This window comes from Caretta caretta, chromosome 7, assembly GCF_965140235.1.
Source record: "Caretta caretta isolate rCarCar2 chromosome 7, rCarCar1.hap1, whole genome shotgun sequence".
Classification (NCBI taxonomy): Eukaryota; Metazoa; Chordata; order Testudines; family Cheloniidae; genus Caretta; species Caretta caretta.
Window position 1 is genome coordinate 111705991 of NC_134212.1, and position 13154 is coordinate 111719144.

The window sequence follows — 13154 nt, forward strand, 5'->3', positions numbered from 1 at the left end:
CCATGCAGACCTCCGTATAATTGTTATAAACACATTTATATTCATTCTGTAAATTGCAGAGTTCAAGGAAAGCAACTCAGTTGTTTGGTTTACTTTTAGGTCTGTAACATTAGTACAATGCTGAGGAATATTACTCATTAATAATACCCCAGCTCAGTTAATTTCGGAATAGCTACAAAGTAAAATATTTTAACTTATTGAGGGAAAAGCTGTTTTGATGGAGTCCTGGAAATAGTGCTGCCTCTGTGACTTATAAGCTGCTGTTTGATTTTGAAATCTAATGCCCCCGTTCATGAGAGTACATGTACAACACTGTATCTTGTATCTCTTCACTGATTACTCTCTGAAAAATAGACCACTTCTGGAGTCCAGACTTTTCCTGGCAGCCAAGACAATAAGTAACAGTTGCTCATGCATGTTGGAACTCTGTAGGAAGGCAATACCATATCAGAAAATAGAGCCAATGGAACAATTGATCCATAGAAGACCGTGTATAGGACTGAGCTGAAGATACCAGTGGTGTGCTATCTCAGACCAGCAAGCAACCAACTCAAGGTCCATAAGCTCAACTGGTTAGCAATGAGTTACACAATGCAGAGCCTAGAAACAGATGATATTGGTCATGTTGTCCCAGAGATCAGAGCCAGGTAACTCCACTTCCACAGTATTCCCTTGTGGACTCCCACAAGACTAATTGTCTGCCCATGTCTCTTTAAAAGGATACATGATGCCTTTTGGGAGGAATTGTGAGACGCTATAAAGTTATCAACTTCAATGTGAATCTCATGACAATGCGAGACCGGGCTTGTCTGACAACAGATCCAAGACTTTGCATTCATACAGGAGGATATCTGTATGACCACAGGTCTCAAGGACTTTGTACACTCACTCTTTTGGCCTGGCTTTCTCACAGACACCACTAGAATTAGCGAAGGAGGGAGAAGCAAGAAGAGGAACAAAAGGAAGGTAAAGACAATCAGGAGGAAAAAGAGAGAAGGAATTTGGAAGAGAAGAGAAGAAGGAAATGGGGAACGGGGAGAGTACCCCAAACTCCATCAGAAGGAAGTAGGGAAAAAATTAAGGCCATTGCCGTTGGTGAATTTCTTTTTAACTCTGTGTGAGGCATTGAGATATTACAGTGAGAGGGGTGTAGTTATAAACATCTGGAAAGAATACACGTGTTCTTGTAACCTTATTTCTTGTCACATATGTGTAATATTGCGAGGAATAAGCTGGATTGCTGTGTTTTAATAATAATTTTTGACAACTCATTCCCACTTAGTAACACAGTGAATAAATGCATTTTGCTGCTTTCATTCAAATGAGCTTTACATCCTCATGGGTAAACCTAGTGTATTAGATTACTCACAACTCTCCTTGAGTGTATCCACCACTTCTGAGAATCAGGCCCATGTACCATATGAAAGATTCTGTCCGTAAGGAGGTTGTTGGGGTGGTTGTTTTGTTTTTGTTTTTGTTGTATTTTATTTTATTTTATTTTAAATATTAGTCTTGAGATTTTTTTGACATCGCGTTTTGGACCTAGCCTGAGTTGAGCTGGGATACACCGCTGAAAACCTGCTGTGTGGGTCTCTAAATGTGTTTTTTGCAGCTGCCAGCAAACAGGCTTTACAAGGCTCACAAACAATGGTGAGGCTCAGAGAGAGAGAGCAATAAATACACGTCCCAAATTTTGAGCTCCATTTATAAACATTTAGGGCAATTTTACAGTCAATTTGGTATTTGACAAGGTGGCAGTGTAACTCCTGCCAGACTGGAGGAGCATGCTGAGCATGCTTTGTGCCAGTTAAAATTCCAGTGGCAGCATTTTTAGAGGTTTCGGCTTAGGAAGACTTTTTCTTAGGAGGGCTGTAAAATCAGACCCTGCCTTTTGGCCTAAGCCAGAGGCTACAAAAGTGTTAACCTCAATATGAGGCAGCGATGACGTTGGTCTGTATTCTGTGTATGCTAAAAGGAAGCTGTAACCAGAGATCTGATTCTGCCACCAAAAGACACAGCCAGGCCTATGAAAATACTTGAGGTTTTTAGTGGGCATTGAAGGATTTGTGAGATCAGCATGAGCATAGTGGGTATTTCTTTTGGTAAATTAAATGAACCTGCTGTAACCTTGATTAGTAGGGCAGTTTAGCACACTGATTTGTAAGACACTGTGTGTCACCTATAAATAAACTTCATTTAGAAAAGGTAGCATACTATAGGAGTCAATTAAACGTGTTTCTTTGGCTTTCAGCTAATAGAGAAGGTTTGTTACTAACAAGATATTCCTCTTGTAAAATATTGTTAAGATCCTCACAGCTTTAACGGGGGGAGTATTCCAGTATTTGTGTAAATAGTTGGGTTTGTTCCGGTAATTATACTTAGCATTTACATAGCGCTTTAGAAATAATCTACCAGATTTACCCACACAGAGCTAGCCTGATTCCTTGCTACAGAGTGGGATTCACCGGGAAAGGGCATTGTTAGCTTGAGGTCAGGTCTTCACGGAGTCTGTTCAGGGGTTGTGCTAAATTACCTAGACCTAATCTCTCCCTCGCCAGCACTGCCTCATTTTTGGCCAGCCCAGATCCCTTGCAGGCTTCCCCACAGATCGAATTTTCCACTGCCAGGGGCCTCCTCCTGTGCTGATTATGGGTCAGTAAGCCTCACAAACGCTCTGTAATCACGGTTCTCCCCATTTTACTGATAGGTAAATTGAGGTAGAAAGGTTAAGTGACCTGCCCAGTGTCCCGGAGGGTCTCTGTGATAGTATTAGAATCAGGAGTTCCTGGTTCGTAGTGCTGACTGAGCAGAACTGTTACTTACTTAATCTAAAGGGGTAACACTTACCATCTCCAATACCTGTTTCACTTGTTTGACCTTATCTACTGTTTTGGAAGAGCCTGTGTTCTAATGACCCTCTGTGTATATTTCGTACTACAGGAAACACTCAACAAATCCACCAGTTCAAGAAGCTTAAAATCTCTTGAAACAGACACAGAGAACAATGAAACTGAGTTAGAAAGAATTTTACAGCGCAGGAAAGTGACAGCCGAGCAAGACAGCAGTAGTAAGTTGGCTCGATCCCTTCATAGTCCTACTGTTGAGTTTCATAGAACTTGCATTAAAGCTATTTAAAGCCAAATTACTCTGTCTTTAAGACCTTTCCAGGTTCACCCAATATTATTTGGGAGAGCTCTAATTGCTTCCCAGCTGATCCACTTCCCCTTAATAGCTTCACTCTGCCATCACAATTTTCTCTAGTATAAGTATCAGGGGGTAGCCGTGTTAGTCTGTATCGACAAAAACTACAAGGAGTCGGGTGGCACCTTAAAGACTAACAGATTTATTTTGTGTGTCAGTGCTCTCCGCCCACCCTTGTAAACCTTCTGCTCCTGAGTTCAGACAGCATTACTGAAGTCCTTGGACTGACTTTGCTGCTCTGTGCTTCCTGCAAAGGTGTGTTTCATAAACTAATGTAAAATAGGGGAATGATAGCTTACAGCCGCCATCTTGAATTCACTCCCTCTGAAGAACAAGTACTGGTGGCAGCTTTTAATGGTTCTAAAGCTTTGTTCAAATATCCTTTTATAGCAGAAAAGAGAAACATTAACACCTTCAGTATACTCACCAGTCCACACTTCTCAGCTGAGTGAATTCAGACAGCAGCTGGGGTTCTGTAGTTCCTGTGGGACCCTTCGAAATCCTAGGCTTGGCTGCACTGAGCCATGGCATTTTGACACTGGAGAGAGAGAGAGAGGCTGATTCTAAATGGAATGCATTTCAGCACTTTCCATGAATTAGAAGCTACTCTTTAAGGAACTGATTTGACCTACCTAATTGACTGGAATTACATTGGGCTGATCTGTGATTCAATACCCATGACAAGCAGGGGTAACAAAAATGCTAAACTCTGTTTGGGTTTTAGGTCCGGCTGGAGTCTTGGCCACATCAGAATCCAAATCCATGCCAGTGTTAGGTTCAGAATCCGGTACTACACAAACAGCACTGAACAAGAAAACTCTGGAGGCAGAATTCAGCTCCAAAACACCTGAGTTGGGCGAAGGGTCTCTTCAAATGAAGGAAAGCGCAAGTTCTAAGGTTACATTTCAGTAAGTAATGCTATTTATGGACATCCAGTCAGATGTTAATGCCAAACCTATCTCACTGGTGTATATTTATGCCATTTACATCACTTTGTTAATCAGGAAAAATTGCAATATGTAACTGTTCATACAAGTTATCACTCAGTCCCGCTTGGAGATTGAACTCTCCATTATAACAAGGCTCTTGTCACCCTAGAGTCAATGAGTCTACTGCCCAGAGATATTCAGGATCTCTCACTACAAAAAGATAGTGGGACTTTTGGAGGAATACTTGAGGTATTTTCCCCATTCTTAATAAAGAAGAGGGGATATAGGTGGGCAGTGTATTCTTGGTTTTAAAAAACAAACAGCAAGTTTGTAAATCCAACATTCGTGTTAAATAAACCTGACCAATTGAAAATTGTTACTTTTGGTTTTTGCCCCCTGTGGATGAAAAGGAATGCACATTTTCACAATCTCAAAATAAGATTTAACAGCAGGAAATGGAAATGTCGAACTATCCGGAAGTCACAGGATTTAGATGCTGAAAGAAAATGTAGAATCAGATACTATTTTGGCACAACAGACAGAGGATTCTTTTGGTACAACAGATTGAAGCTTCAAAGTTCCATTTAAGGATCAAAGAGTTAATCCTGCTTCAGAAATATACATTTCAGACAGATCCGGTTGAGGATCAGTTTGTTTTATAACAATGCAAACCTCTTTTTGAAATTAGTCTGCAGATTTGCTTTAGTTCTCTTGCCAGGATGTTTGTCAGGTAGTCTGTCACTTAAAGAAAAAGGAAATAGGTGAGACAAATCAGATCAGCAGAATATTATAATCATGGTTAATTAAACCTCTGATTTCCTGTTCCATCAGTAGAAAAAGAACACCTATTCTCGTAGGTCTCCATTGCTTAGTTCAAAGGGGAGAATCAGGACAAATGAACTGGAAATTCAATTCAGATATATTTTTTGTGAACTGATATTTGCTTTATTCTCTTGTTGGTGCTTTCATCTCTCTCTGTCTCTCTCTCTTTGTTTTGTTTTTATTTAATGAAAGGCCTTATATCCTTTCTGTGCCTTATAGTTTTATTTAATCCCAATTGAATTTTAAAAGCAAATTTCTCTCTCCAATCAGGTGTCTTCCTCCACTGAAATATATTCAATAAGAGTCCTTAAAAGAAATGTGATCTATACTTACTCTTTATCTTTCTGATTTTAAATTTGTTTAACAATTAATTTGACCTCCACAATGTAGCTGTGTGGTTTTTTGTTTTGTTTTTTTTAACCAATACCCTGATACAGAGGCAATTCGGCAGAGGTGAGTTTGTTTCTGAGAAACACTGCATTGTTAGCCTATAGATATTTACCATTTTGAACAGATAACCTTAATCAGAAAATTCTGCGACTCTTACCACTTTTTGTCTACCTTTTATTCCACCAAACTAAGTGGAAATTACATTTGCAAGAAAGGAAATGAAATAATTGCAGGCCCAAGGTCTTGCAGAATGCGTGGTGAATTGACAGTGAAAAGGATCTTGTGTTGACAGTCACAGTTGTTACGTGCTATAAAAGCATATGTGAAGCTTAATTTATTTTGCAGCTTGCCTATTCTGTGGGAACCTAAAAAACGCATTTAATTTTAATCTATCTGTTAATGCACCAATACAAATGCTGTGGGCCAGGTTCTCTAGTGAGGTATGCTGTTCCATTGGTGTAAACTGGCCTAACTGGGGGGAACCATCCCAAAGCTATTGTCAAGCAGGATCCTCCAGTGGAATACAGATGGTGTAGGGACTCTGGTGCCATTTCCCTGGGAAAAGGCTGCTGGGCTGGGAGGGAAAAGAGGACCTGGCCAAGGTGCCTTGCATCATATTGATACCTAACTGCATTTTTGGTCAGTTGGGGTTGTTCGCAGCCAGGATTCATTGGAGCAGCCCCTAGGCCAGGGGTCGGCAACCTTTGGCACGCAGCCTGTCAGGGGAATCCGCTGGCAGGCCGGGATGGTTTGCTTACTTCGGTGTCCGCAGGTTCGGCCAATCGCAGCTCCCACTGGCCGCGGTTCGCCGTTCCAGGCCAATGGGGGTTGTGGGAAGCAGCGGCCAGCACATCCCTCGGCCCGCGCCGCTTCCTGCAGCCTCCATTGGCCTGGAACGGCGAACCACAGCCAGTGGGAGCTGCGATTGGCCGAACCTGCGGACGCTGCAGATAAACAAACCGTCCGAGCCCACCGGCGAAGTTTTCTGACGGGCCTCATGCCAAAGGTTGCCGATCCCTGCCCTAGGCACTAATGTATGTTGCTTTGGAAGGAGGACTGAAGTCAGGGCAAAATCATTTTGCTGAACACAGCTGACAACTTGAAACTGTAATTAAGTAGCATCCTAGATTTACTTCATGGTTAACCAGGCTGGTAAGAAACAAACAACACTCTGCTTTGACCAGACACCTAAGCAAGAGGTACAAGCAAATTATTAACTGTCACTGTCCTTCTTCCCGCCCAAGATAAGAAGCTTTGTCCATCTCATTACCATTTACATTTCTTTAAACCCTGACAAAGGTTTGACCTTTATTATTGTTTTCAGTGGTTTGTCAGACCACCGACAGTGCACCCTGCCATGCAAGAGTACAGGTTCCCTAATTACAGGAACTCTTTTCCCATGTAATCTGTTTTTCTTTGGTTTGCTCTAACTTTAAATGTAAAGATCTACAGCATCCCTATTGAAAAAATCAAGTAAATAGTCCTGCATGATGTATTGCTTTTTGCTTTATTGTCAGTCTTCTGTAGCCCATCGTCTGAGTGGTATGTAAAGAATGTTAGCTAATATTAAACGCCCAATTCTGCAACATTTACTCACGTTGAATAGCTTTCACTCATGAAAGGGGAATATTCTCCCACTGAAGAAGGGGATCATGTAGTCAGTGAAGGCCCAACTTTGCAATCCAAACACATGAATAATTTACTGACACTAGTAGACTCACGCCTCACTGGTCTCGATGGGAGTTTTGCCATTGACTTCAGTGCGGCCAGAATTTCACCCATTGGCTTAAATGGAACTAAACACATGAATAAAGTTTCTTGTTTATAAGTGCTTACAAGATAGTGACTTAAATAAAGTAATTGGAGTACTCACATATATGTAAGCGCTCCACAGTCTGAGCCAGGATTCTAGAACTGGGCCTCATGTGAGTAGATGCAAGTCAGTTCTAAAACATCCCTGTAAACAGACTAACTGATCATATTTCAGAATTTGGAAAAATTAGTTGAGAGAACAGTGCTTTGTTTTTGACTATCAGTCCAGTGATTTCAATACAACAGGTTAATAAATTGAAGGCTAGAAGCTGTTAATAAGCTGGTGTGGAATCAGGAGCTGGGGGGTGGGGAGGAGAGGCACAGGAAGGAATGGGTCACAAACAGAAACTGTGGGCCTTAGCTCAACTTTAAGACGACTCCCCATACAACTGTCCTCCCAAACATTTATCCCAGCAGGGGTCTTAATTTAATGGCAATTCCTCAAGAGAGACTAGTTAATGTTTTGTTCGGTTGGAAGCCACGGGAGTTCCCATGGCTCCTGTGGTGTGTACACATAGAAAGGAAAGGTGTGCCTCGCTCTTCCTTTTTTTTTTCCCCCTCTTAGTAAACATTTGTTTCCAGGCAGTAGATGACTCAGTTAACAGAATGAACTACGCAGAGGGGAAGGCTTAATCTGATGATTTTATACAATTAAAGGATTTGTTCTCCTCCTCTCAGCTGTAATCTTAGTACCACTGAATTGTCTACTGACACTGCAGGAAACAGCTCGGCCTCAGCAAGACACAACTACAAAGGTTTTCCGTATGCAGGTTGAACATGGACAATTAAGCTTGAAGAACAAAATGAGGAGGACAATGGGATGTTCTGGAAGTTGAAAATCTTCTTATTTTTAACAAATAGTTTTAAAAGTAGCTGACATAAATTCTCTCTCTCGTGTGTGTGTGTGTGTGTATAAAATGTATAAAAATACCCTAAATTATAGTGCAGATAGTTGACACTGAAACGATATTCAAAACCATTCCATTTCAGTGACTTTCACTGATTATTCAAGTACATGCTACGGCAGGCATAAAAGTGACAATGGTTTTTAGAAAAAGAAAAGGAGGACTTGTGGCACCTTAGAGACTAACCAATTTATCTGAGCATAAGCTTTCGTGAGCTACAGCTCACTTCATCGGATGCACTGGTTAGTCTCTAAGGTGCCACAAGTACTCCTTTTCTTTTTGAGAATACAGACTAACACGGCTGTTACTCTGAAACCAATGGTTTTTAGGTGGTTTGATAGTCCAGCCCACTGACTATGGAGTATTTCTAAAAATTCAGTTCTGTTGAGCATGAAATTCCTTGTAGCTAACTACTACCTGCCTAGGCTTAGGAAAGAACTTCCAACATGGGCAAGGTATTCTATGATTGTCTATTATAAGATTTCTTTCTCCTGGTATTGGCAACTGTCAGAGATAGGAAAAAGAAATAGCTGGACCACTGTTCTTATCCACTGTGGCAATTTCTTCATTCCCGAAACTCACATTTGAAAAGAACTAGAGTGTAAAGAAGGTTTTGTGAAAATTCATTATCTCTATATACTAATATAACAGGTATTTGCCTTTAGTCCTTTGAATCTTATTCACTTCTCTGCTACAGATTCTGAAATGTTCTCATATGTATTTCTGCAGCACTTGCTGTGTTAATGCTCTAAGGGTTAATTTACTCTCAGGCTGATGTCTACCACACCTCTGTAGAGGGCCACAGTTGGCCTGTGCTTCCCTAAATAGCCTGGTGCAGAAGAGGGTCAATGAAGGTGGGTACAGAGACAGGTTACTGATCTGTGATTTGGCCCAAATCCATGGTTTAGGGAGTTGTAAAGAGCACATAGGTTGGACTAGTAGCCTGTGGAAAGTTGCATTGCAGCCTTGTGACCTGCCTGTGGATTAAGGGAGATAAATGTCACAAACACTGACCCCCTGTTCAGTTCTGTGCATACAGCCCATTTCCTTAAGTTTTGTAGTACAGGAGTGAATTTCACCTTAGTTTCTGGGAGAGGTTGTAGGAAAGTTTTTCTTAGGCCTGGTCTACACTGGGGAGGGAGTCGATGTAAGGTACGCAATTTCACCTAAGAGAATAGCGTAGCTGAAGTCGACATATCTTAGGTCGACTTACCTCGCGTCCTCACGGCTTGGGGTTGACTGCTGCTGCTCCCCGTCAACTCCGCTTTCGCCTCTTGCCACAGTGGATTACAGGAGTCGACGGCAGAGCGATCGGGGATCGATTTATCGTGTCTACATTAGACGCGATAAATCGATCCCCGATAGATCGATCACTATCCGCCAATCCGGCGGGTAGTGTAGACATACCCTTAGTAGACAAAGATATGACAAACCAAGTCTCAGGCCTGGTCTATACTGGACGGGAGGGAGGATCGATCTAAGTGACACAACTTCAGCTATGTGAATAACGTAGCTGAAGTCGACGTACTTAGATCTACTCACCGCGGTGTCTTCACTGCGGTGAGTCAACTGCTGACGCTCCCCCGTTGACTCTGCCTGCGTCTCTCACCTTGGTGGAGCACTGGAGTCGACGGGAGAGCACTCGGGTCGATTTGTCGCGTCTAGACTAGATGCAATAAATCGACCCCTGCTTGATCGATCTCTGCCTGCCAATCCGGCGGGTAGTATAGACATACCCTTAGAGACAAGCTCTGAGTAGCTGGAAATTTTCTCTCTTTCGCTAACAGAAATTGCTCCGATAAAACGTATTGCCTCACCCAGCTTGTCTCTCAGGCCCGACACAGCTACAACAATGCTCAAACCTGAACCTGAGTCGCAGGTTTGGTTTCTAGGTAGCGTAAGCTGCAGTGTCCCATAATATGATGTTAATCTAGTCCCAGCTTCCATAAAGCTTCAAACCATATTTAGTTTTGGATGAGGACAACACTCTTTTCAGGGGATTTTGCTTCGATATGGTAAATTAATAGGGAAATCCTGAAAGCATAGGTTTCAGAGTGGTAGCCGTGTTAGTCTGTATCAGCAGAAAGAAGGAGGAGTCCTTGTGGCACTTTAGAAACTAAATTTATTAGTTTCTAGGGTGCCACAAGGACTCCTGGTTCTTTCTCCCGAAATCATAGTTAGCGTAGAATTGTGTTAATGTCATCAAACTGTGGGATCGAAACATGAATGTTTCAACGGTGTTTTTTCACTCTCTTAATGTTGTCCTTTTGGGCTTGTGCTTTTGCAAACGATCAGGACTCTGTCCAGACGTGAATTTAGGAATCTTTAGCTTTCAGTGTCTATAACAAAATGATATAATTAACAGAAAACCAGATTTTAATAATCTGGAAGTTTCACTGCAAACCAGTGACGAAAAGGAAAATCCACATCAGAGCTGACGGAACTGGTCCTCAGTTTGCTCTGTTTACTGCAGCTGCCCCCAAGGTCAGAGCTACTGCAAAAGCGACAGTGCCACTATTTCTCAGATTGACCGTCAGGCATAACTCTTTGTTTTGTTGGCTTGTGTCACGGTGTTAATGTGGGTATTTCTGGGTTAAAATGACAAGCACTCCTGCTCGAAACTGCCAGGGAGCTGACGCATTAGACTGCCAGTTACATTACCGTTTATCCTGTAAAAATGTATTTAGGTTTCATATAATAGATTAAAAACATTTAGTCGCTTTGAAAAATATAAAGTGTCTGGATTTCCGCACTATTCTGTTGTAAATATGAACTCGGAGAATATTTCAGTCTTCAACACGTATTTGCACAGCTAATAATTTGAGTTTGACATCCAAAATAAAATTCTGAATGGAAAGATGCTTTGTGTAGAGCTGGAAGTAAATATCTGAGTCAGTTGGATTTGTAGTAAAATATATTTTAAAGGCAGTTAACCATATTATGCACTAATTGCTCTCCCAACCTTTATTTGTGGCAATAAAAGTTGATTTTTTTTTTTTTTGACAAAGCGTGGAATTTTCTTTGCTTTTTAAAAATGACTTTATATTTACTCTTGGGCTGAAACTATATCATTCCAAATTTCAGCTGTATTTGAACTGTTACGAGTGAGATATATAAATGGGATTTATAATTTAAACAATAACACTCCCTAGCAGCAGTCCTGACAAACTGGTGTAGCTGTGTAAAGGACTTGACGAAGGAAATACTAGTAAAATGAATTGTGAATAGTCCTTCTTTTACACTAGAAAATATAACACTGGACTTAATCACTGGATTTCTCCATTAAACTATTTTATATCGACAGATTTAAATCTTTCATTTTTCTGTCCTTGAAGGTGGTAAATATGATTGCAGTTTTATCCATTTTTATTGTAAGTGAAACAGACTTCAGTTTGGCTGTGCATCAGTTGTTGGATGGCTGCCACGCACTAATGCAGACTCCCTGCTGTGAGCCCAGTGCAGAATTATACTTTGATTCACCAGATTGTATTAAATAGTCCAGCTGTTGAGATTTGAAAGATAGTTACCTCCGAAGTGAAATAAAAATGAACGTGGCATTTATGGCTTTGACCATTTTTATAGTGTTGGGCAATCAGCTTTTCAGACGTAGCACTTTCTAAAATAACCCTCTTGTAGTTACAGTGCTCTGAAAAGTTTCATTCACTGTAATGTTCACAATATCCCACCTTGCTTATTTTTGCTGAAAATACTTGAGTGAGGCATCATTTGCATAAAATAAGCAGCATTTTCCTTCTTAATTTTGTGTGTTTTGACTGTATTCAAGTGAGTCTGCAACTGTATCTATTAGTGCCAATTTCAGAATTAATTAACTTGTACTGAAGCTCTTCTGTTAGACATGATGCTTGTGAAGGTTGCTTGAACGTGGAATTTCACTAAATGCAAACAACCATGTGTCGTTTGAAATGTAAATGCAAAACATTCGTCTCTTGCGTAAATTTCACTCTTGGGGTGTAGAATACAAACCTTCAGTACAACTTGCCATTTCTGTGACTTTACTTGCATCGGTTCAGGTTGCAGAATTTACTACCTCCCTATCTGTCCGATAGGATCCCATGAAATCTCATCGCTTGAGTTTGTTGCTGAACCAGGTGTCCTCTCTCCCTGTTGTCGTTCTGTCTCAGTCAGTCACATGAGAGGGCAGCTCATAACAGATGGAGCCATCACATTCACTTCTTTTCCTTCTGTAGATTCTAGTTTTTCCTTTCAGTAACTCAAGTTCACTTACTGGCAGCTTGGAGCTGCATTGCTGATTGTGTTGGAGATAGACAAAAAATGGCTCCAGGCAAGCATGTGCAGCTGAACCCAGCAGTCATGTGTAGTTAGCTCTTCATGAGAGCAGAGCCACCAACTTGTTGGTGAATCTAGGGGTTATCTACATTAGGGATTTTTGCACTGATGTAGTTCATCTGCCCATGCTTACCTAGTCACAGGGATGTAGCTGCCCCAAGTAGACCCCTTTTGTAGTCTCATTTAGGCAAAGTCATACCAGTGCTAGCCCTATTCTACACTGGTGCAGTTATCTACACTAGGGGGTTGCACACTTGTAACTTCACTAGTAGAAAACTAGTAGTCAAGTCCTTTCAGTTGGCTTTGTGGTGGTCTCCCTAGGCAAGCACCCACAATATTATTCTTCCTGTGAGGATCTCCCCACAGCAAACTATCAGAGAATTAGCCTATCTCAAAAAGTGTAGAATCTGGGCTCATTACCCTCTGCATGTTAGTGAATCTCATGGCTGGATTGTCAGAAGTGCTCTACATTGAGAATGATGCAGAGTGGTGAGCACAATTTGAATATCTGACCATCTCAGTCTACCTCTGTAGCATGTGGCAGAGTTTAGGACATTTAGGCTGTGTTCATCCTCTTTGAGGGGGCAGAATGCAGTTGTGGACAAGAAGCCACGTTCTCCCTACTTCACTACAGGATTATGGTGTGAATATCCCGAGTTTTATTTACTGCCACCTCCCTGACTGACATGTAGAACCTAAAACCTGGGGTCCAGCTATGAGCTGATGTAGAGAGATCACAGAAAAGAGAATGTCACTTAAAAATGACGTTCTCCTTCATAGTCTGAAA

At 41.3% G+C, this 13154-nt stretch overlaps 1 protein-coding gene across 3 annotated transcripts in view; it reads left to right on the forward strand.

Annotated features, from left to right (window-relative positions):
• The window catches only part of SHTN1 (shootin 1), a 97288-nt gene that overhangs the window by 81471 nt on the left and 2663 nt on the right, over positions 1-13154 (forward strand). For all 3 annotated transcript variants that reach the window (XM_048858142.2, XM_048858144.2, XM_048858145.2), the window contains 2 exons: positions 2941-3067; positions 3926-4109. In XM_048858142.2, coding sequence (XP_048714099.2) covers positions 2941-3067; positions 3926-4109 — 311 coding nt within the window. The remainder of the gene's footprint in view (positions 1-2940; positions 3068-3925; positions 4110-13154) is intronic.